The 26,145-nt window shown below is 38.8% G+C and overlaps 1 protein-coding gene across 1 annotated transcript in view; it reads right to left on the reverse strand.

Annotated features, from left to right (window-relative positions):
* Positions 1-566: 566 nt before the first annotated feature.
* Positions 567-26,145, reverse strand: part of CELF4 (CUGBP Elav-like family member 4) — a 997,927-nt gene continuing 972,348 nt past the window's right edge. The window contains exons 13-14 of the mRNA XM_044276293.1: positions 23,924-24,089; positions 567-1,131 (exon numbers count right to left, since the gene is read on the reverse strand). Of these exons, the coding sequence (XP_044132228.1) occupies positions 23,962-24,089 (128 nt within the window). The 3' untranslated portion in view covers positions 567-1,131; positions 23,924-23,961. The remainder of the gene's footprint in view (positions 1,132-23,923; positions 24,090-26,145) is intronic.

The following is a 26,145-nucleotide window of genomic DNA, read 5'->3' on the forward strand; positions in this document are numbered from 1 at the left end:
AGTTTTATTTCTTAGGTGGAATGCTTGCAGTTAAGAGCTGCCATTACAGCCTCTCATATCCTCCTCAATACATTATGCAATTGGCAAAGAGTAGGAATTTATGCTTAGTCTAAACTCTACAAAAATTACAGTTCTACAACATCTTTCTTTTAGCCATAATGCTAACGTCTATATTATTTTTTTTTTTGCTTTTTTCATCTTTTTTTTTGCTCTCTAATTTTTTTTACTATTATATAGTTATCTTAAACTTTTCTGTTAAATCTGTACAACTATTAGGATTTTCAAGGGGGGAAGGGAATAGTTAGAAGCATTTACAAACCTTTTTTTTTTTTTTCCACTACCATCTTTCTAATGCGTTTTTATTTTTATTTTTTTCATTTTATTATTTTTTTTTATTTTTTTCTTTGCTTTTTTAAATAGCTATCCTCTATTTAATCTCTACATACTTATCCTTTCATAATATACAGAAAACCATAGGAAATTTTCATAATTGAATTAATGTAACCAAAGAACCTTCTATAGTATCAAATAACTATTATCTTGCCATTTTTTTTTTAAAAGCGTGTAAGCATTTTTGTACATATTTCATATAATTGCTCTCATACTGTTTTAAGAACAGCCGAGAAGTAGGAAGTTAACTCCATATTTTACATACAGCTACAAGTCTGCGATAAAAAGTTTGGTCCTTTGGTCCCTAAATAGCTAAGGAATGACGGATACGGATGCTTCTTGTAACAGTTGCTATGGGAATACCATGGCAACATAACTCGTGGTGACAAACAGGCACTCCTTGTCAGATTTCAGGTTTCCTGTTAGAAGAAAAAGCCTGTTTTTTTTTGTTTTTTTTTGTTTTTTTTGTGTCATATTGTCATTGTCTATTCGGAAATTCCGAGTCATCTTGATCCTGTTTGATGTTTCCAACTTAAGTTCCCGTCCACGTAAGCAGAACGCAATACTTTCATTGAAGAAATATTACAGTCTAAACAATCAAAGAAGAAAAGTCTGTTGTTGTTGTCTTCAGCATGATTGGTACTTTGCTGATATGTCAAAGTTGTGATCCAGCGCTTCTCAATCATATATATTTATAGACGTTTGTTGTATTGTTATAATACGGCCCATTCAATTCCTGCCCTAAAATAAGGAAAAAAAGACATAAATGTGAGTTTAGGGATAAATAGATAAATTATAACAATAAATCACTTAAGATAACACAATAAAAATCTTGATGGTGGACCCTTTTTTTTTTTAAACATGTATTCATATTATACCAAAAATTTGAATACAATCCATTTTTTGTATAATTTTTTAAAAATGTATTATTAGCAAAAAACACTGTTGGGGTTTTTGGTGGCTTGTCATTGAATTATTTTACAGCTATAAAATACTTTTGAAATTTCCAACAATAAAAAATTATATTGCTACGAATTGATTTACCTCTTTTACTCCAGTGACCACCAATGTTTATGACACATATCAATTGCTTTTTGTAAGGCTTTTCAGCTCTAGGAAGTGACACATTCTATCTCTTACCAACAAAAGAAGAGAAATTGTATTTCGGAGCTCAAAATCTAATGGATTAAGCCATCATGTAGCCTACATGATAAGTGTGTTATATTATTAACAGTTAGTAAATGTCCATGTGCTAATTAGTTATGTAACAACTTAATTATCATTTTTAGAAAGCATCTTTGTTAAAAAAAATAAAAAATTTAAATGAAAAGAAGCACAATTTGGTGACCAAATATTGTCAAACGTAAAATAATTGCATATGGAATATGGTGATATATTTTGAACTATAACATTATTAAACTACTAAGTAATAACTACTAAAAAATGGGATTGGCCATTTCCTAATAATGCGTTTTTATTGCAGTAGGAGAATACAGGACCCAAGAAGCTCAGTTTAAAAGTTTTTATTCAAGGAACTGCATTGTACAGTATAAATACCCAATAAAGAAAAAAAATCACAGGTGGTGAAGGAAAATATTTTTAGAATTTTTGGCGCCCAATTTTTTCTGCTCTTCCCCCCCTAAATATTAATTAGAAGGGTTTTCCAAGTGTTTAAAAGGGTTGTGCAACGCAAGAATATTGATGACCTATCCTCAGGATATTCTAAGCGGTAGAGACACCTGAGTGAGCGTTGCTTCCGCTTCTAATTTACCTGTTGTCATCTTGCTAGTAGAGTTGGCATAGTGTAACTACAACTGCTCGTACCATTCATTCACAGTGTCTGATCGTTGGCAGTCTGGCACCCCTGCTGTTTAGCTGTTTGAAGAAGCCACGGCGCTTCGGTTAGCACTACGTCCTCCTCGCAGCTTCCCAAGCACAGGGGCATCCATTGTATAGTGGCTCTGCGTGGTATCGCAGTTCAGCCCCATTTACTGGATGCACCATGTTACCGATGAACATGACATTACTGCCCTAGGAAGCTTCAAATATCTGATCGGCAGGGGTCTTGGACATCACTATAAGACACTTGGAAAACCCATTTAAACCACCCAAAAAAATAAAGATATATAATAATATACACAAAAAGTATATATCTGTCTAAATTTATGAGAAAATTTTAGGTCTTCAAAATTTAAGTGTTAAAATTATTGATTTTTTTTTTCATATGGTGTAATCATTATCAGGCTAGGCTTGGCATTTTAGCCGGATGCCTAATCATTGAGGATTAGCTCATGAAACCCTTATCTCTTGCTCACAAGCTGGTTCTTCCTGAGCACTCTTTGATTTATTACATCAAGAAACTGGAGCTGAGAGTATCCACTCTGGTAGGTTTGTCATGCGAATGTCAATTCATGCTGGCAGGTTTTCAACACTGTTGCTTCAACAGACAGCGAACCATACGCAGCAGGTAAACAATTACAACACCAAAAAAAGAAAGAAAGAAAGGAAACAAAGAAGTGCTAGTCATGGACCCCTTTTCCACTTGCAATATAACAAATATATTAAATTTTATTTTTTTATTTTGTCAAATAATTTTATTTAAAGATTCAGTCCCGTTTTTTTAAGTTCTGTCTAAATCCGTCATCTATAAATTCACGATATATAAAGTTATATACTATACAATGACTATTCCAAGGGCACCACACCATAATTATATGATCCAGGAGGCTTGTCCAGGATTAAAATACATGGCTGATTCTTTAATAATCAACATCACACCTGTCTACAGATCACTCATAGTATGGAAGCTCAGCCCCATTCACTTCAATGAGCCAGAGCTGCAATACCAGGCGCAACCTGTGGAAAGGAATGGCACTGTTTACGGTTTATCTAATCCTGTATCATCATTACAACTTATCAACTATCAATAGGATAGGTACAACTTAAGCAGGGCACCAGCTGTCCTTAAAGAGACCAGCCCATTGTGTAGACTTACTGGAAGTGCTCCATGGGAAAATAATATGCCAAGAGGTAATTTCCAGGAAAGAAAACCATCTCGCTATTGTCACCTTGTGGAAGTGGCTCCTAACTTTTTAAGAAGTCTTGAACTATGGCAAGGGAAAAAGCCAAGCCAGATATCTATCCATAGACGGCTGTTTCTGAGCGCTTGCCCCTAATCACTACAGAGTTGGAGTCTAGCTGGCTGGTTGTGATTAGGGATGAGCGAATCAACTTCGGATGAAACATCCAAAGTCAATTTGCATAAAGCATTGTTTTAATACTGTACGGAGTGTACAGTATTAGAATGTGTCGGCTTCAATGAGCAGAAGTTTTTACTTCACAAGACTTTGCGTAATAACTTCATAAATTGATTTCTACTCTAAAAAAAAAATCTCAAACTCGAATCGAATCGAACTTGATGTTTCATCCGAAGTCGATTTGCTCATCCCTACTTGTGATGCCTTGGATGCACCTTAAGCAGTATACTGGCTCTCCTTAGAAAGACCAATCCTGTATGAAGGCTTAGTGGCAATGCTTTATGGTAAAAATAATATGCAAAGAGGCCAGAATTCTACTCCATACTGCTGATGGACAAGCACCCCGAAACAGCTGTCCACGTATGGATATTTGGCTTGGCTACTTCACTTATCTTATTCCAAGGCTTGTTAAAAAGTTGGATTTTGACTCATAGGGAGCCACTTACATGAGTTGGCACTAGCAAGATGGTTCTCTGTATTGTAGGATAGGTGATAAGTACTGTATGTGTTTGGTTGGGGTTCGACTGCTGGGACTCCCAATAATTACAAGTTCTCCAAATTAATGGGGCAGTGGTCACATTCCACTCAACTCTATGGGACTGCTGGAGATAATCAAGTACATTAATCGGCAGTCCAATCTCCAGCAGTCCTATAAAGATGAGTGGACAGACAGTTCGGATGCATGATTATCTCTCCATTCACTTTGGGGGACTTAGAGATCCCCCTTCCCGTCGTTCGCAGTGGTGACCTGTACAAGGTTGATTCTACTTCACCCTTACTCGAAAAGAATGACTGATTATCCGGATCAAAGGACTAATTATTTTTTACATTTCTTGTATTTTTTTTAAGAAAACACAAGTGTCTTAGGCTACTTTCACACTTGCGTTGTTAATTCCGGTATTGAAGATCGGGCAGAGGATCTCAATACCAGAATTAAACGGATCCGTTTTGTTTGCCCATTAGGATGCAGCCGTTCTGTTAGGATGCGGTTGTGTGAAATCAAAACGGAAAAAAACAGATCCGTCACTAAATACATTAAAGTCAATAGGTGACAGCTATTTTTTTTAGGCTCCTAAAAAAATGGATGTCACCATTGACTTACACTGTTTTCAGTGATGGATCCGTTTTTATGACTGGACACAAAACCGCAGCTTGCAGCGGTTTTATGTCCAGTAACAAAACGGAATGCTGCCAGGACGGAAGACATCCTGATGCATCCTGAACGGATCTCTTTCCATTCAGAGTGCATGAGGACTAAACGGAAACATTTTTTTTCTGGTATTGGGATCCTCTGCCGGGTCTCAATACCGGAAAACAACAACGCAAGTGTAAAAACATTTTTTAGACCTCCTGCACACATGAAAGTTGTGTGCTTAGAGCATGTGTGCGAGCTCATGGGGATCCTAAGGTTTAATATTACACTCTGCTATACAGAACTGTAGCCACTCTATGTACCTCAATATTATATTGGATTCTCTGAAAACAATGCTTCTCCGTAATATAACATGCAATGGAACATGCAAATTATTTTTTTTCTGATTGGCATAGTATGAATTTGTATGAAAAAAAAAATTCCATATAAATTTAGAGGATCACGGTGAGTTACAGGTCTTATTTTTGCCGATGAAAGTGAGGGACTGTGTCTTTAAACAAAAAAAAAAATCACAGTTTAAAAAAATAACCTAATATGTATTCAAACTGAAAAAAGACACATTTCTAAAATTTCTCTACATTAAATTATAATAATAATAAAAAAATAATAATTCTAAAGTCAATTAGAAAAAGGCCCCACATTTCTGCAATTATATAAAAGGATAAGAAGGCACAATAGCACCAAGTGCAAAAGAACCATCCACAACATATTTTATCCTTTGTGATTATACAGACGTGGACAAAATTGTTGGTACCCTTTGGTCAATGAAAGAAAAAGTCACAATGGTCACAGAAATAACTTTAATCTGACAAAAGTAATAATAAATTAAAATTCTATAAATGTTAACCAATGAAAGTCAGACATTGTTTTTCAACCATGCTTCAACAGAATTATGTAAAAAAATAAACTCATGAAACAGGCATGGACAAAAATGATGGTACCCCTAGAAAACACAGAACATAATGTGACCAAAGGGACATGTTAATTCAAGGTGTGTCCACTAATTAGCATCACAGGTGTCTACAACCTTGTAATCAGCCATTGGGCCTATATATATGGCTCCAGGTAATCACTGTGTTGTTTGGTGATATGGTGTGTACCACACTCGACATGGACCAGAGGAAGCAAAGGAAAGAGCTGTCTCAAGAGATCAGAAAGAAAATTATAGACAAGCATGTTAAAGGTAAAGGCTATAAGACCATCTCCAAGCAACTAGATGTTCCTGTGAGTACAGTTGCACATATTATTCATAAGTTTAAGATCCATGGGACTGTAGCCAACCTCCCTGGACGTGGCCGCAGGAGGAAAATTGATGACAAATCTAAGAGACGGATAATCCGAATGGTAACAAAAGAGCCTAGAAAGACTTCTAAAGAGATTCAAGGTGAACTTCATGCTCAAGGAACATCAGTGTCAGATCGCACCATCCGTCGTTGTTTGAGCCAAAGTGGACTACATGGGAGACGACCAAGGAGGACACCATTGTTGAAAACGAATCATAAAAAAGCAAGACTGGAATATGCCAAACTACATGTTGACAAGCCACAAAGCTTCTGGGAGAATGTCCTGTGGACAGATGAGACAAAAATCGAAGTTTTTGCCAAGGCACATCAGCTGTATGTTCACAGACGAAAAAATGAAGCATATCAAGAAAAGAACACTGTCCCTACTGTGAAACATGGAGGAGGCTCTGTTATGTTCTGGGGCTGCTTTGCTGCGTCTGGCACAGGGTGTCTTGAATCTGTGCAGGGTACAATGAAATCTCAAGACTATCAAGGAATTCTAGAGAGAAATGTACTAGCCAGTGTCAGAAAGCTTGGTCTCAGTCGCAGGTCATGGGTCTTGCAACAGGACAATGACCCAAAACACACCGCTAAAAACACCCAAGAATGGCTAAGAGGAAAAAATTGGACTATTCTAAAGTGGCCTTCTATGAGCCCTGACCTCAATCCTATTGAGCATCTTTGGAAGGAGCTGAAACATGCAGTCTGGAAAAGGCACCCTTCAAACCGGACACAACTGGAGCAGTTTGCTCATGAGGAGTGGGCCAAAATACCTGCTGAGAGGTGCAGATGTCTCATTGACAGTTACAGGAAGCGTTTGATTGCAGTGATTGCCTCAAAAGGTTGCGCAACAAAATATTAAGTTAGGGGTACCATCATTTTTGTCCATGCCTGTTTCATGAGTTTATTTTTTTACATAATTCTGTTGAAGCATGGTTGAAAAACAATGTCTGACTTTCATTGGTTAACATTTATAGAATTTTAATTTATTATTACTTTTGTCAGATTAAAGTTATTTCTGTGACCATTGTGACTTTTTCTTTCATTGACCAAAGGGTACCAACAATTTTGTCCACGTCTGTATATAAAACAGTTCACATAAAGCTTATACAAAGATATATCAAAATTTTCTGTCTAATTTACCACTTTACATGACACCAAATAAGCAGATATAAAAGCAAGGCTGGACAAGGAAATCAGGGCACAAAATACCTCCACAAGCACCAATTAACAGAGTGAGTACAGCAAAGTAAAAGTCAGGACGGCACAAAAAAACTAAAAAAGTTACATGTGATCATGACTGGTCAAATATGAACTGATACAACAAGCACAGCACCTCCACAAAACAGTGTGTCATGCAGCCAGTTTATCAGCTTTTTTTTACATGACGCCATCATTTCACATTTTCTACTTATCGTTGATTGAACTTACGGATTGGGGGGGCTCTTTTCTTCACTCTCACGTCATTACGTTAACTTTTTCGGCACAACACCATTTGTTGTGTCTGGTTAGGTTGGGATTGAGTTGAATGACAAAAGAAGAAAATAGTTTCGTTTTTTTAGGTGCATTTTTGGGTTGGGTTTAGTTTCTTTGGTCTTTGGAAAAGAGGAGGAAGGTGGAGGGGAGAGATATATAGGTAGCAAGCATAGGTAACTTAGGCCGCTGCAATGACGGCAGGTGACAAAAACAATGTTGAAATAAATTTTTGAAGAAAAAAAAAGGGTCACAAATGAGAGACGATTAGATATGATGAGAGCAACATCAAAAAGGAAGACATCGTATGTAGTAGACATGCACTTAAAGGGGTTGTCCGAGTTTTATAAAAACATGGGCAACTCCTGTAAGTGGCCTAAAACAACAAATAAATTGATACTTGTCTGTTTTCTCCACTGCTGCGCTCATGGTCCTCCCGCTGCGGTCATTTTCTTGGATGCAGCAGTCACGTTCAGCAAACAAGTCGCCACTGCAGCCAATCGCTGTCCAGTGATTGGCTGCAGCCATGACCTGTGCACAGAATTCCTCCGCTGCAACCAAGAAGATAACGGAGCGCAGAGCAGGAAGAAGCAGAGGTGTAAACAGGTAAATATTCATTCATTTGTTAGTTTAGGCCGTTTACAAGGGTTACCTGAGTTTTTATATAACTTGGACAATCCCTTAAATGGATGACAGTACACACATTGAAAATTGGATCAACATTTCCAGCCAGGCATTTAAGATACCTTATGGAGGTCTACGTGCACTCTATTGGCACTATGGAGAGTGCCTATTGTATGGTATATGCTACAAATATGGATATTAAAAACACAAAAATATTGCACTGGTTTGGCCTGCTATACACAGCACAAGGTCCTATAGACCCACAGAGTTAGGACACTTCTTTTCAAGCAAATAAATTACTATGCCTGGCCTTTAAGTGACACTCACTTCAGGAATAGTGTTGGCACATTTTTATTATACTTTAACCCAGTCTCCTGAATGTAAGGGGCAGGAATATCAATGGGACAGCATGGTCATGTTTCTGCCATTTGATTCAAAGGACTGTAGATGGAGAAGGAGGGGACTGAAGTTCTGCTTTAAAATTTCAACAAAATGGCCTTTTTTTTAGATTTAAAGGCATTGTTTAGGATTGATGGCTTAGCCTCACGTGAGCATTTAAGTAAACGGGAGCAGCGATTCAGTAATAAACTGTATCTGCTATATAATGGATGGTGCTGTGTAGTTTCGGCACCTACTTGCTGAGTAGGAGCTACATCAAAACAGCTGATTGGTGGAGTACAGGGTGCCTATCCTCTGCTAATCACATATTGATGGCCTATTCTGAGAATAGGACATCAATATAATAATCCTGGATATCCCCTTTAAGAATGATCTAATAAGTACATCATGCTCTATAAAGGGATAATGTTCTTCAATTACGGTAACTTAAACTTTGACTCTCCTGAATTTGAATAAAAAACAACTCTCTAGAAAGACTCTGCTATTTTAAAGCCATCTTAAAATTTAGGTGATTTGCTATTGATTTCATATACTGTGCAACTTCTAACATGATTGGTCAAAGCCATCACTCAAGTTTTGGTCTTTAGACTCATTCATTCACAAATTTCCTGCCAGGAAGGTGAAATGAAATCTAAAATGCGAACTGAAAAAGAGTTGACTGATAATTTTGGAAGAAAAAAAATCTAAGAAGAAAAAGGTCTGCTGGACACCTAACAACCCATAATACAGTGTTGGGTCTTGCCAATCATCTCCTTCTGCCTAGGACCAGACATGTATGAGCGCAACATCTGAGGGGTACAACGATGGGGAGAGGTGCTAGCGCAGCATCCTGTCACTGCACCCGCTAATTTGTCACAAACCAATTTTTTTTCTAAAATTTCTAAAAGCAGAATTGAATTTTCGAAAATTTCGCTCATCTCTTGTCTTCATGTAAGGCAAGTAATGTGTAGCTAACAGAACAGCAATAAAAGATGGGATTAGCGCCATCAACAATGGAGAGAAATAATTTGCCATTAACAGTTTTTTTTTCTGCCATCATTTGAGCACATTTTATTCTCCAACACTTTTCATTATTCCAAAGTTGGATCTAATGTTCAGTAATAGAGAGAGCTGAGGTTTGACAGTGTTGCTTGTGTGTCATGCTGTGATTGTTATTGTGTCTTCTTCCCCCTTTGTAGGCACATCTCTATAATTCTGCAGTCACAGCAGAGTCCAGTGGACAAACACACTGCACCGCATCCCTTCATCTCAAATCTTATGGATCTAATTGAGGCCATTGTGCTTCTTTATACCCTCCAAGACCCTGGCGTCATCTTTGAGGTTAGGAGTTTACATCACCCCATGACCTGTTGGAGATCAAGAGAGCTTCTTGGCGTTGAAGCGTCGTCTCGGATGGGATAGAAGGGGCAAGCATGAAACAAATTGCTGTGTGATAAATACGAAATGTTGAAAAAAAGATTTCAAAGCCATGATTGACAAGGGAGTTTGATATTTTTTTATTCTAGAAATAGCATTTTCACAGGTTAAGGGGTTCGACCTGTTGAGTCTGAAATATAACCAAGACAAGGGTCTACGAATTACCTCACATAAGTGCTTTTGATGTGGAGGTTATTAGGTGATGTGAAATCGAGCATCAGTGTGAGGAAGAAGGTTTGCAGAGTATTACTTTCAGGGCACAAAATCTATTTCTAAATCTTTATACACATCACTGTCATACCAATTGGGATAGCAAAATAAGTCTGGAAATGTTGGATAGTAATAGAAATAATAAAAATTATATATATGATTCAAATATTTTTTCTAACAGTAATTGTAACCGTTTTTGGATATGTTGTTGAAGACAAAGGAATCTTATGTAAGAAAGAGAAGGAAGAACTAGACGCCGCCAGAGATGGTGAACCTGAAGAATGGAAACCATTAATCTTAAAATATTAATAAAAAATCTAAGGTCATTTTTAATAAAAATTACTTAATAATGAAAAATAATCTTGGTAAGTAAAGTATTTGTGACACGTTTTTGAACATATATGGAGGTTTCTTATGTAAGGAATAGAATGGCAACAAATGGTAAAAGCACAAATTAAAAATAAAATAAATTGAGGCACTGGGGTTATTTTCTTAATAAAGTAAAATAATGTTAAAAGACTTCTCTGCTTTGGACAATCCCAACTTTTTAGAAGAGTTTCTTGACCATAAACAGATCAAAAATGTTCCCCTTTCTGGAGCATCTAACATACAGCGCCATCTTCTGACCAGTCTTACATTTAGAACTTTTTCTACGCCTTAGGCCTCATGCACACGACCGTTGTTCTGGTCCGCATCCGAGCTGCAGTTTTTGCAGCTCGGGTGCGGACCCATTGACTTCAATGGGGCCGCAAAAGATGCGGACGGCACTATGTGTGCCGTCCGCATCCGTTGCTCCGTTCCGTGGCCCCGCAAAAAAATATAACGTGTCCTATTCTTGTCCATTTTGCAGACAAGAATAGGCATTTCTACAAGGGGCCGCCTGTTCCGTTTCGCAAATTGGGGAAGGCACATGGGCGGCTTCCGTGTTTTGCGGATCCGCAATTTGCGGTCCGCAAAAAACGGATAGGTCGTGTGCATGATGCCTAAAACAGTAGTAGAAAATGGTGAATGAGACTGGCCTGCAGGCTCGTCCCCTTGACCGCTCACGCCGGGTCTAAAATTGTGGGTGTGGCGAAGTCGCAGATAGTTAGTTCAACGCTATCTGCGCCTGAAATACGCCTTATTTAAGTGTATTTCAGCATAGTAAATTGCCCCCTAAGTGTTACATTTTTCTTCAGTGCCACTACATGGGGCATTAGGCAATACACAATGCTCAGGTTGCCTGCGACATTTGCACTATATATCATACTATGGCATATAAAAACTGTACTGTATAAAATAACAAAAGTCTTAAGAGATGCCTAAAGGACCCTTTTTTGTACCTTTCATGTCTATAGGGGATGTAAGAAGGAGTCATTACAAGTAAAGTCTGTATTAGACAAGCCGATTAACTGATGAACAAGCAAACGCTCGTTCATCGGGCAATCTAAATCTTTTGACATGTTTAAAAATTATAAATTTCATGCGGCAGATCATGGAGTTAAATCACGATTTTCTGACGGCAAACAGTGATTCATTATAGGGAAGAGCGATGGCATAATGATCGCTCCTCCCTATACTGAGGAGGAGATCTCTGCATGTAAATAGCAGCGGTCTCCTCCGCTAGCAAGCAGGCGATTGCTGGGAAGGAATGTTTCGTTATCAACAATCACCGGCAGAATCGGCTGTCAAATACAGGCTTAAAGGGATTGTGTCACTTCAGCAAGTGACATTTATCATAAAGTTAATAGAAGGCACTTACCATACTAATGTATTGTGATTGTCCATATTGCTTCCTTTTCTGGCTTGATTCATTTTTCCATCACATTAAACATGGTTATGACCACCCTGAGCAATGAGCAGTGCATAATGTGACGGAAAAATTAATCCAGCCAGCAAAGGAAGTAATATGGACAATCACAATATATTAGTAAGTGGGTTGTATTAAATTTCTCTACATGATAAATGACACTTGCTCAAATGACACAACCCCTTTAAGGCTCTGCCAAGTCCTGCAATAGATAAGATTTGATTTCAAGTCTATTTTAATGAATTTGCCACCCCACCCCCTTTAAAATCACAATCTTCACTCCTTCTTTGGCCTTCGTTTAAATGTGAAATGTCTATATTTATTTTTCATGAAACTGAGATTCGTAATTAATATACTTAGATAAGCGTAATCCATTTCTAATTTATTTTTGTTGGGGCTTCATGGACTTTTTTTTTAGATGATGTTCATTTCATTCTTTATATCACACCTAACATTTACATATTTAGCCATTTATTTATTCTGAGCTTTATTCAAATCCATTGTAAAACCTGACATTTCTATAAAATATTTTCCTTTAGATTTCCCACATATTTTTCATATTTGTTCAATTTCCACACACATACCCACATGGAGTTATAAATAAAAAAATAGGGGAAAAAGCAGCACAACTTCAGCAATCTAGAACGAGTGACAGTGTATACCACCATGATCCTGGGTCCAACCATAAACAAAGAAAATCCACGGAGCGCCAAAATGTAAGAAGAACAGCATGTGGACTTTATTCACCCATGCCTTTGCGATGTCAAGCTTGAGAAAGGTGCTGTGAGAGGTCTGAAAAGTCGCAAAGGCATGGGTAAATAAAGTCCACTTATTGTTTATCTTAAATTTTGGAGCGCCATGGATTTTCTTTGCACATGGAATTATATATTTTTTCATTTACATTCTTTATACATATACAATGCATTCAGAAAGTCTTCAGATGTTGCATCCTTGTGTTAAAATAAAATAAAATAAATAATCAAGTTTTCCCTATCAATCTACACTCAATGAGAAATTTTAGTGAATTTATTAAAAATGAATAAAAATTGTATGGACATAAGTATTCAGACCCTTTGCTATGACATTTGAAATTTAGCTCTGGGGCCTTCCATTTCTCTTAATCATCTTTGAGATGTTTCTACACATTGACTGGAGTCCACCTATGGTAAATTCAGTTGATTGGACATGATTTGCAAAGACATTCCCCTGTCTATATAAAGTCTCACAGCTGAGAATGCATATCAGGGCAAAAACAAAGCCATGAGGAGGAAAGAACTGACTGTAGCGCTCAAAGGCAGGATTATGTGGAGGCATAGATCTGGAGAAGGGGACAACAATTTCTGCTGTACTGACAGTTCCCATAAAGCCAGTGGCCACCATATTTATTTGATCAAAGAAGTTTAAATAATCAGAACTCGTTGAACAGCTGAACGCCCCATCAAACTAAGTTATCAGGGTAGAAGGTAACCTTGGTAAGAGAAATGAAAAAGAACCCAATGGTCACTTTGGCTGAACTCTAAAGATCCTGTGTGTAGATAAGAAAAACACCCAGAAGGTCAACCATCATTGCAGCACTCCACCAATCTTGGCCTTATGGCAGAGTGCCCAGAAAGAAGCCTTTGCTCAGTAAAAGACACATGAAAGCTTCCTTGAATTTACAAATACCTAAAGGACTCTCAGAAACAATATACTCTAATCTGATGAAACCAAGACAGAAGTTTTTGGCCTCAGTTCTAAGCATCCTGTCTAGAGAAACCTGGCAATGCCCAATACCATTCATATAGTGAAGCATGGTGGTGGCAGCATCAAGCCGTGGGGATGTATTTCATTGTCAGAGAGACTGGTCACGGTTGAGGGAAACCTGAATGGAACGAAGTACTGTATAGAGATATTCTTGATGAAAACCTGATCTAGAGCACTCTGAACCTTACACTGGGCCCAGAATTTACCTCCCAACAAGACAATGACCCTTAGGACACAGCAAAGACAAAAAGGGGTGGCTTATCAACAACTCTGAACGTTCTTGAGTGGTCCAGCCAGAGCCCTGACTTGAACCCAATCGAATATCTCTGGAGAGAACTGAAAATGTCTGTCCACCGACGGTGCTCATCCAACCTGACAGAGCTTGAGAGGATCTGCAGAGAAGAATGGGAGAAATCGCCAAATCCAGCTGTGATAACCTTGTGGTTTCATACCCAAGGAGACTGGAGGCTGCCAAAAGGGGATTTAACTAAGTCCTGAGTAAAGGGTCTGAATACTTATGTCAATGCAAGATTTTCATTTTTCCTTTTCGATAAATTAGAAAAGATTTTGAGCATTCTGTTTTCACGTTCTCATTATGGGATTAAGGGCAGATTGATGGGGAAAAATTAGAACTTTAAATATTAGCACCAAGGCTCAGCATAACAAAATGTGAAAAGGTAGGAGTCTGAACACTATCCGAGTGCATTGTATTTGTTATTGCCTAATATTTTTGTACTGTCCACATTTTTGGGGCCATTGCTAGGCAACTTCTGCTTCATAAAGTAGGTGACCACTCTCAATGACCTTACTGCTGTGTGACTGGTGATGTCACAAGTTGTGTTCATGTATTGATGATTTTCCACCAGTACGCCCTATTAGCATTTCTCTAGTAAAGACAGCCACCACTAAAGTCATAAACAACATGGGCACTTTAGAAGGTGTTGGATACCTGAAGGGTGGCATTCTTTGGTTTTAGAATATTTCCTTATGAAGTAACTATTATTATTTGTTTTTTTTTTCTTCAGAAATTAGCAGTGTAATTGATTTGTAGCATTCTGATGCTCTATTGCCTGAGTACAAACTTTCTTCCTCACAAACAGGCTGTAAAAATATAACCGCTAGGGGGAGAAATGTTTATAGAGCTGCATCCAGTCATTTTTTAAAGGGATTGTCCCATGAAAATTAATCTACAGTTTTCAAACCAGCACCTGGATCTAAATACTTTTGTAATTACATGTAATTATACATTTTGTAAAGCTGCTGAGTTATTCAATAAAAGGTATCTGTATAGCGCCACCTGCTGTTTGTTTTTCTTTTATTTCTTTGACCTGCTCACTGAGATGGCCGCACATGCTCAGTTTCACCTTTAACTGCCTCCTGAGCTGTGATAGGCAGAGCATGTACACGCCCCCTGAGCTGCAGCAGAAAAGACACTCCCCTTGAGCTGTCAGTGTGATATAAATCTAGCAGAGCAATGAATCTCTGGATCCATGTGAGGCACAGGGCTGGTTCTAGCTTTGTTAGAAAGAGCATGTCATGAACTATATTTTTTACATTCATCATGGGATAACCCCTTTAATAGGGGGGCATAGAGATGGTAGTATGGTGAGATTGTGGGAAAATATTAATAGAAATGGAAAACTGCAACCGTATAAATTATATTAGGAAAACACTCAAAATCAGTTACATTACTTTCTTCTGTAAAAATAAAATGCAATGGCAGATACTCTAACTACGACTCAATCTGCCACAATTTCCATATGGTCCCAGTCTCCTGTACTTTACATTTAACATACCTGAACATAATGTCCCTGAATATTGAGCCTGAAGCTGCAAATATGTCCACAGTCGCTATAAAATCCAGTGTCATCGTGGAATTACCAAGAACTCGGCGCACGGCTCGCTTTCCCAAGAGCTGAGCAGTTCCATGCACTGAGTAAGCAATTTCTCTACAGGTCGACAGCCAAAAGCAATGACTCTGCTTGGCCCGTCTGATGGATTTGGTGTCTTCATAACAAAATTAAAATTTCAGCAAACAAGGGCCGGTACTAAGGCCTGTGCCGAACAAATGACAACGCCAAACTGCTAACTCCTTTTGCTTATTCTTTGCTGTGCGCTCCCCATCCGTCTCTCCCCAGATTATATTTTCAGCTGAATTTAATGAAGATCATTTATTAAAGAAATGCTCAGGCCCTGCTCCGGCCTCAGACAGATGCACTCACTAATATGAATCATTTCTTTAAATTGGATTATTTTGATGGAGGATCAGGCTCCTGCATTCTGCAGTACAGGGAGCCGCGGCGACTCGCACAAAATCGTGACAGGGAGGCAGTTTGCGCTCATTAAAAAACAATCTCGTGCTCAGAGCAGGATATAGAGATATGGCGTCGTTATCATTTGCAGTCAGTGACAGCGCTCGGGCCCCGCTCCGTGCAGTAACTGCTGCCATCCTACAGAAGGAATAATGAGCATGCACAAAGCTCATTTCACTTTTGTTTACTTAGTCCCATTGTAAAATTTACCAGAACACATCCATGGGTGTCGGCAAAATACATTAGAGACATCTTCTCGCTGCTGCTCCATCAATGGAATGATAACATTGAGACTTTATGAACAGTGGGGAGTATCTGCCTGCCAGCATTTTACACTTCACAATATGTGCAAGTCATTCGTACAAGGCAAATGACGACTTAAAGGCAAACTTGACTATCATTATATTCGTATACATAGCAGCTTCTTTGGGGGGAGGGAACCACCTCCAGTGGAAAAAAAAAATAGGTAAGGGGGAGATAGTGGTCACTGCTTTACTGCTGCTGAAAATAGAAAGAATCTGGATAACGGGGAAACAGTGGGGGGAAGAATTTGTGCCCCTCATTCCCTACTGGTCTAGGGACATTCTGAACCTCAAATATGGACTGAAAAACATTAAAATAATTACTGAGGTCTGTGGCCATAAAGTGGCCATAAAGTTGTGCTATGGTCCCTCTTAGACAATGTAAAGGCTTTGTATTTGCTATATTTACTGTGACAATGTGGTTTCTACATTGTAACAGTTCATGGCTAAAATTTCTAATGCCAAAGAACATTTATGTGTCAGACTCAACATACTATTATCAAGCTGTTCATTATTTTCATTTCACAGTAAGTAATGAAATCAGGGCTGAGTTGGGGCATATGACCTGAGGCTTCCACCACCTTTTGGATCTAGGGAGCCTCCACCAGGCACCCTAGATGATAGCCATTGGGTGACCCTACCCAACCAAGAAGAGATGGAGTGATGGCCATATATCACATTTCTCTCTCTCTCTCAGACCAAGGGAGTTGCTAGCTCTAGATCCATGACCATAAGCATGCACAACCAGCTCTCCAATAAGGTTGGGCCCATGTCTCAGAAGTGAGATGATGGACCAACCAAGCTTTTTCCTACCTGGCGTTGAAATTTTTCATACTGATACTTGACTGGAAATATGATTAAGTAAAGTACAAAGAAAAATGTTACATTTGGGAAAAGTTACACTCCACCATATGAATAAGTAAAAATATATACAGCTCTGCACCTTGAAATGTACCTGAAGTATCAGAGAAACTGTTGCTAGGCTGTTCCCAGTGCTTTGTCCACGACCATAAACAGAATAATGGTCCGTGGCTCTTGATGTGTTCCATGAAGAAGCCACGGACCATTAGTCTGTTCAGCTTCTCTTAGCTTTATTTGGGAGAGGAAACACGGAAGCGCCATGGACTGTAATGCCCCTCGGTGATGTGCCCACAAAAACACACCTCTTTCAGCCCCCTTGCCCACCCTTCTTTCCTATTATTACCAGAGGATAGCGGGCTGGCAAGTCTCAGCGCAACTGTCTTTAGTTGGCCAGCACATGCGCAATATGAACATTTGTTTCTCTGCCCATAATGGGCAGAGCCGTGCGCATGTGCGGTCCAACTGCGCTGAGACTTCCCAGCCCGCCGGCCTCTGGTGTCGCTCGTGTCTTCAGCTGGCTGGAGGCAGAGGAGGAGGTTATAATAGGAAAGAAGGGCGGGCCAGAGGGCTGAAAGAGGTGTGTTTTCCTGGGCACATCGCTAAGGGGTCTGGGCACTTGCAGCAGTAACGCCGCCCCTGGGCACTTGCAGAAACTCATCTGCATACGTTTAAAAAGTGCCTTTTTCATGATCTCGATGAGGGACACAGAAAAGAAAGGTTGAGGGTCAAAGAGTCTATAATGAGGGTCAAAGAGTCTATAACCTGATCTGAGCAGGCTAAAACGCTCAGATTAGGTGACAGACTCCCTTTTAACCAGGTACAATGTCTTGCAGGTCTAACTCAGCTGTATGTAACAGTGGTCTGCTGCTTCATTCTGGACAAAAAGTATTTTTAATCCATATGCAAATGAGCAGTTAAGTGCATTGAGGATGGGCCGAAGTCACTCAAGGTATCTTTGCTCCTTCTACTTCCTCAGTAGCTCCTCCTTCTTGATTGACAGGGCTAGGTGATATGACTATGCAGAAACCTGTTCATGTCAAACAAGCAGGGGCTGGCATAAGAAGCAGGAGGTGCAAGGGCGCAAAGAGCGGCTTGGCCCGTTTAGTTACTAGATTTCTGGAGAAGGGTCGTTGATCCAGGGAGTTATTCTGATTGGAGTCAGGAAGGAATTTTTTCCTCTAAAATGGGGAAAATTGGCTTCAACCCTCACAGGTTTTTTTTTTTTTTGCCTTCCTCTGGATCAATTTGCAGGTTAACAGACTGAACTGGATGGATTTTTCAGCCTTGCAAACTATGTTACTATGTTAGTATCCTTGGTGCACAGTCTCACAAATTAGCTCTTTCTGGAAAAAAAGCCAAGCCTCTGATGCCACTAGATGTAAGGTAGCTATCCTTTAGGTCAATATTCGACCTTTTAAACAGTCCTAAGACATAACTTGGATAATAGCCAAGCCAGTATCTCATCTGCAGACAGCTGTTTTGGGGTGATCGCTCCTCATCAGTGCAGGGCAGAGAGAACAGAATTAACTGGGTGAGAGGCCTTTGCCAGGATTCAGGGGTACTATATCTCCTTATGGAAGGCCTTTCAACCAGTTAAGCCAGTTCTCTGATGAGGAGCAATCACCCTGAAACAGCTGTCTGTATATTAAGTACTGTCTTAGCTATTATCCAAGTTATGCTTCAAGGCCTGTCTAAAAGATTCAGCATTGATTTATAGGTCAGCCACATTACATCTAATGACATCAGAGGCTCAGATTTCTTTTCTTTTTAGAAAGGTTGCTAAATTTACATACTTTTTTTCCCAGAGGATCAATGTCTAGCCTATAAGACTCTTTTCCCCTCCTATGTGCCTTCCATAAAGAGAAATAGTACCCCCTGAATCCTGACTAAGGCCTCTCACCCAGTTAAGTCAGGTCTATCTGCTCTGCACTGATGAGGGGCAATCACTCTGAAACAGCTGTCTGCAGATGAGATACTGTCTTATCTATACTCCTCATCATTAAAGTTGCAACACCAAGAAGGACAGGCTGTAAGGTTATGCATATCAGGGAAGTGGCAGGTGTCACTAGGATCTGCAAATTATCAAATTTTCAAGCACCTAACTCCAATCTGTAACATGTGGAATGGTCATAAAAGCCAAGTTGAAACCTCAAAAATTGTATCTAGTTATATCTAGTTATCTGAGATGATTGTGCAATGCATTGTTGCAAACTGAGGGACAGAATCCTTGGACTTTAGTTTATCAATCAGATTGCTACTCGCCTAAGCTAAGATGTCAGCACCCGTCAACTTTACGTTTCTGGGTGGTTGGGAGAACAATAAACCGCAAAAATTACTGCAAAATGGGCACAGAGGCAAACCTCTGATTGTCTGATTAGAAGAATGGCGTGTAGTAATCTATTCAGTACTGCAAGGGAAATAATACATCACATTCCAAGCCTGGGGGGCAAACACTGTCTACACAAACTATAAGAATGAGTTTGCATGACACTGGGGTAAGAGCCAGATGTCCAGCTTCAGGTGTTCCACTGACATCATGCTATCGTTCTCAAAGGCTATCACGATGCACAGAAAGATGGCAATGGAGGCTGGAATGGAGGTCTATCCTATGCAGCGATGCCCCATATTTGTCTTGGATGTAAGGATAGCAGGAAATTGGTTTGGAGACCATGTTGGCAATCCCATAAAGGGCCTTCACTAGAGAATGCCACGTTGGTCCTACTCCCGGGATTACGGTGTGGGGTGGCATAACATATGGTAGTCATACCCCTCTAGTCTTTATGCCAGGTAACCTAATAGCTTGCTGGTACAGTGATTTATTTATGGAACCTGTGGTACGGCCAATTCTCCAAGGTGTCTCAGGAACCGCCAAGCCACATGTTGCTTATGCTACTGTGAACCATAGCCTAAGCATGCCACCATTGTATGCAGCATCTGTAGACTTGCCTCCCATCAAGCTCATCTGGGATGTTATTGGTCAGCAATTGAAAAGGGAGCCACCAGCAGCAGATCTTGATGATTTGTGTGCCTAGTTATATTCAGCATGGCAGAACTTTCCTCAGACAACTATTAATAACCTTGCTGATAGCGTGCCAAGGTGTGTAAGTAAGTGTATGTCTGAATGTGGCGCTCATAGTCGATACTAGAAAAATTTAGATGTTTTGTATATTTTGTTTCTATTTTTTTTATCATTTGCATATCATTAACATGTCCATCTATCCAGTGATTTCCATAATTCCACGACTTTTCCTTCTTTGTGTCAATGTTTAGGAGTGTATTATTCAAGTTATGTCTTGCATACCGTCTTCCCAGAATTCCAGAGGAGCATGTATGGCCTATAAGCCTTCTTACTCCAAATACGGCGCTCTGCATAAGCAAACCTTTGCCTAGCCTATAAGCCTCCTTACACCTACTAGGTGCTCATCATAAGCAGACATAGTACCCGAGGTAACATTACATTAACTGATTTAGCCCTAAAAGCCGTTATGACTGGTTTACCAGTGAATATTCTGCTGACTGATTCCATTTAATTAACAGAGGATTGATGTACATTTCTCCTCTATGCATCGACGAGCTTGGTTATCTTTTTGCAGAAACGTAAAGAATGAAGATATAAGCAATCTAAATAGCGTCATATACTGTTCTGCATTTTTACTGTAGGCAAACTGTAATTTATTGCAGAAAGGCGATCGCACTATAACAATGCATGACGAGCAAAAATAATTTTGAAGGGAAATGTATTTATCTTATGAAAAAATGGATAGTCCCAATTTCAAGGACTATTAAGTTTTTTTGTACATGATTTTGCTATGAATTCTCTATTCTTTATTCTAATGTACATGGCTTTCACACTGCTCTGTGTACTTTGTCATTTCACTATAGGCAGAAGACTCCACACATTTATATCTGAAAATCAACAGGAGGAGGCAGCCTGCTAGATTTCTGGAGGTTAGAACATCTACAGTCCGTGCTTCAGCTGAGCTTTTCCTTTGATAGTAAAGTTCTTAGTTTCTGTTTCCGTATGATAAAAATATAGTTTCATAGTTGAACATTAATGCAAAAAACTATCTATCTACCTATCTATAATAAAAGATTCCACGACACTCCTAAAGCAGTAAATTAAAAGGAGTGTTCTTTAATCACCCAAAAAAAACTACGTTTAGGTGGTTAAAGAACTCTACTTTTAATGTACTGCTTTGGGAGTGTCGTGGAATTTTTTATTTATTTTACATACTGGATGTTGGATCACTTCTATAGCTTCTATCTATCTATCTTTTTACATCTATAATTGCAGTATATTAAAAGATCTTCACCACTCACATTTCTATGGCTATGCAAGAGAAAGACATAATGGAAAACATAGCCATGTGAGTGATGTCTATACATTTGATGTTTGTGGCCATACGAAAACTTTATTTGAGTTTAGACAAGTACACCACATCATCAAAATCCCACCATAACTATTCATACCTAATTTACCTATTGTGGAACCTGTCTCTGTCTCAGGCCCAGGAAGGTTTGTGGAGATTGAGGGTGAACACAGCTAAAAGCTGGAAATCCTAGAGGAAAACCTGCTGCAGTCCACAAAGGAAGTACAAATTGGAAGAAGGTTTATTTTTGAGCAAGGTAACAACTTAGAGGCACTAGCTGATATAGTAACAATGTTGAGGACCTTGAGGAGCCAGTCCTGAGATTAAAGCTCAGTCTAATTTATTTCTGGCTGTTCAACCATGATCCACATGCACTATGACATGAAGACTCTGCATGTGTAAAGGCTCATGGATTTCAACCATATTATGGCTTTGTGTAAGTTATGGGTTATACAGAGCTGAAAAATGGCACTCATAGGTGTGACCAGTCAACCTCCAAGGACAACATCTGTATGGAGTCTGTATGTTCTCCCTGTTTTTGTGTGGGTTTCCTCCAGGTACTCCCGTTTCCTCCTACACTCCAAAGACATACTGATAGGGAACTTAGATTGTGAGCCCCATTGGGGACAGCTTGATGCTAATGTCTTTAAAGCACTGCGGAATATAGTAGCGCTATATAAGTGCATAAAATAATAAATAGCCATGCAGATGTCATTAGCCTCCATACAGGAAGAACCATGTGCAAAAGATATCTCTGGCATTGCACCTTAAGTACTGACTAGAAGGGTTTGAAGTTATGCATTCAGATATATTGTTTTAGATAATTTTGCAGATGATTTTTAAGAAATGTGTCTTCTCGGCATAAAAATTATTATTCAAAAATTATTATTAAAATACTAATTAAAAGTAGAACATGAAAAATCCCCAGAACGGTCACTTCCTTTTCCCCACATAGTAAATAGGAAGGAAGCGGTCTTAGCCCAAGGTACTAACAAAAGCATGAAATGAAATGTATTTTTCCTATATTCATTTGAAAATTGGAAACAGGCAAACCTTTACAATTATTATATAAGTTATCTATCAGATAAACAACATTCGAAAATCTGTATTTTAGTTGTATTGCCTGTAAGCTTTGCACACTGTGAATGGGTTAAGAAACTAACTGGAGATAATGCCATGGAAGGTGAACTTGTGTTCATCACTTAGGCTCAAATTAGCGGCCCAGATTCCCTCATCCATCTTCTCCAAACTGCACACAATGCTGACTCGAACTCAAACACAGTTATATTTAAGGAATCTATCATGTCAGCTGTGATTTAGATGGTGGATTTCTTAATTGTCTGCCTTTATTTCTCCATATGTCTTTTTCAAGGCGTTAGCTGTTCCCTGCGCTGTCTTAAAGCAGCAATCTGAATTTCCTTAGAGCGCGGGTCCATCAGTCTTTAATGTTATTTAAAGTGTCATTTAAAGGAAGAAAAATGTACTGTCACCCAAACAGTCTCATCGCATTTTGTTTTCTAAAAGAAAAGCTTAGTACGCAAATTTGTAAGTTAATGACCCCTCCTTCAATCCCAGCCAGCCAAAAGGGCAATAAGCAACCCGCAATAAGGAGTTTTCAGGAGAAGGATGACACCATCATCTTAAATCATTCCCGGCCAGTTCTTGGCCATCAAAAAAATCTGGTTTTCAGAAACAAAATGTTAGAATTATAAATCACTGTGTCACAAAAGACCTTCAATCCAGATGATTAACTAAACACCAATAGGAGAATCTAAAGAGCAGAAAAACTTCAAATTTCTAAAATAATGGCTTTGAAAAGACCATGTGTGGCCAAAAGGTCCCCATTTTTATGTAATTGTACATGTACTAAAGAAGGAGCAATATTCATCTTGCCTCTGCTTCTTGTAATCACTATCACTATTTTTTCTTCAAGGAAAATAAACTCATATATTGACTTATAATGAGGTCCATTATAGAGTCCATTATTTTACTGGACAAACCGTATTTTTCCTATTAAATGTGATGAAATTCGTGATGTTGACTCCTAATGGCGTATGAGTGAGTATAGTCATGGCTTAATACCAGTCAAGCCTCCTTGAGCCTTTTCGGCCTGCAATTCAATGGCAAGTAAAACTCTAGACTCTACGAATAGCCATTATTAAAATTCATACAGAAACCTCCAATAGGACTAGTGCTTGTTATTAAATACATTACCTTCTGGATTTCCATGGCGTCTATGACTGGACAGTACCCAAGCGCATATTTGGTTCACTCAGTAAAGGTAATAATCAAACGTTCTGCCCTCTTTTTACAGTACTTTGGTGTTTTCTTGGTAACTTACCTGTGCTAGTCCTTGTTTCCCGCAGCTCCTGAAAAGTCTCAGTAAGGGCGATTGGCATCTTTCGGCCTCTTCAGTTGCACTTTAAGCCTCTTCATGCCAATCTGAAAGCCATTCATAGCCTGTATGGCAGCCTGGGCACTGGCAGGATTGTCAAAACTCACAAAACCTGTCAAAACATGAAGCAATGTGGGGGCTTAACAAGCCGAAGGCTACCGGGGACAATACACATGGAGCGATACCATTAAGAATGACCATGGGGAGGAATATAGATAGATGAGAGATGGATATATTACAAAACATTGCATATCCTAAAAAGCAGCACCCATGATTAAGATAAATGTAGCTACAAATCCAAAAATACTCTCCCTATCAGATGGCTTTAAGTAATTTACAATCAGCAAGAGAGAAGAAACACATGTTAAAGTTATATAGGATGAGCTATCGAACAATAGGCAATGCTTCTATGGAGACTAACATAATTCCACTTCTACTCTTAATTTAGCAACTTTTTTACCTTTGGCAAAATCAACCAATAGCAATAGTTTCAAGCCTCAATCAATTAAAAAGATTATAAAAAGATGCAATAGAATACTATCTTTTGATGAACAGGTCTGAAGAAGGATGCACAGAGATGGAGGCCAGGTCAATTCATGATAATATACATTGTTAACTATAGCCAGAAGCTAAATGTTTCTTTTATGATATAGATATTATCACAAAACAACTAATGACAAAAATGGACCATCGTATCTAAAAAAAATTATAATTTACCTCTACTGCCTAGGGTTATGGAATCCTTATCTCCAAAATGGTTGTCTCATTATAGAAACCCTTTTCACATCAGAGCCACCACCAGCCACCTTTCCCTTGTGGTGGCTGTTGATGGAAAAATTAAGTATTACATGACACCCATTCAGATAAATGGCTGTGTCGGTAATACACGGCTGACTCAAGTCCATTAGAGTTGGAATAGCTCGACAAGATTGGTTCTCTGCTTTAACTCACAGGGGGGTCCTAAGCGGAAGACTCGAACTCTAGATTTTCACATGATGGATGGAGTCACTAGTAAAAATTTTAAATAACTCAGCCTAGCCAATTTGCCTTGACCAGGGTATCTCATTACAGGGTTAAGGCAGAAAATGGAACCTTTGCCCAAGGTAAAAAAAAAAAGACAAGCTTTGGCACTAGCTTATGATAAAAGAAGGTTAAAAGTTAGTTGCTGGAGGAGACATCAATCTCCTCCATCTGCTACATCACCAACTAAAAGTATTCAGCAATCCCTGGGGCATATGCATTTTAGGAAGGGCGGGATAGTAAGACTCCCAATGTTCTTCGATCAGTTCTGCAGTAAGTTCAGCATGAAGGAGGCGGCTATGGGTGACAACAAAATAAAGAAATGTAATAGTTGGTTATGGGTGTAGTGACCTATGAATGTAGGGACATCTTTTTAAGCATTGTAGACTAAATTTTACATAAACTTAGAATGAATATATTTGGTAATATAAGGGAATAAATGAGATAAAGTCTCATAATTTGTCCTTGCAGATGGTGAATGAACTTGTAGAAAAGTTACTTTCAACCGTTTGGCACAGTAGAACGTAAATGTTCCACATGATATAGTTCTTGGCTTTCTAACCTGCACCAGATTGTTCAGCCAAGGGTTTCTGCCTGAGTTCTCCTTCAAAGGCATGAACAATAGAGACACCTGCATACTTGATACCATGTTAACCACTGAAGTCATTGATTCTTCTTAGTCATTACCCTGAGAAATAACAGAATTTCTCAGTATTCACCCGCTCGGCACACCTGTTGACAATTCTGTTTGCTCTGTAAGGGCCTATTTTGAACTACACAGTCGTCCTTGAGCATTTGTATGGCAATTAACAAGTATGCTTGGAAAGAGATTCTTTCCAATTAGTGGTGATAATGTCTTAGAATAAGTAGTGGTTTAATGACAAATAATACTAATAATATGTTTTTAATAGGAAGAATAAGTAGGACACCTCCCTCCCTGTAAAGTTTTGTTAATGACATAAAACATGTTCTACGAATAAGAATGGTCTTGGGAAAAGATTGTGTCAACTTTAACTACTGATATCACTTGCAATCTACTAGCTTAAATGCTTGAGTTTTCCTGTGTTTTGTAATATTTCTATTTGTCTGCAAAGGCTCCTCAAGAGTTTTGCATTTAAGATAACTTTCAGAAAGGTTTTATGGTCATA

This window comes from Bufo gargarizans, chromosome 1, assembly GCF_014858855.1.
Source record: "Bufo gargarizans isolate SCDJY-AF-19 chromosome 1, ASM1485885v1, whole genome shotgun sequence".
In the NCBI taxonomy this organism is placed as follows: domain Eukaryota; kingdom Metazoa; phylum Chordata; class Amphibia; order Anura; family Bufonidae; genus Bufo; species Bufo gargarizans.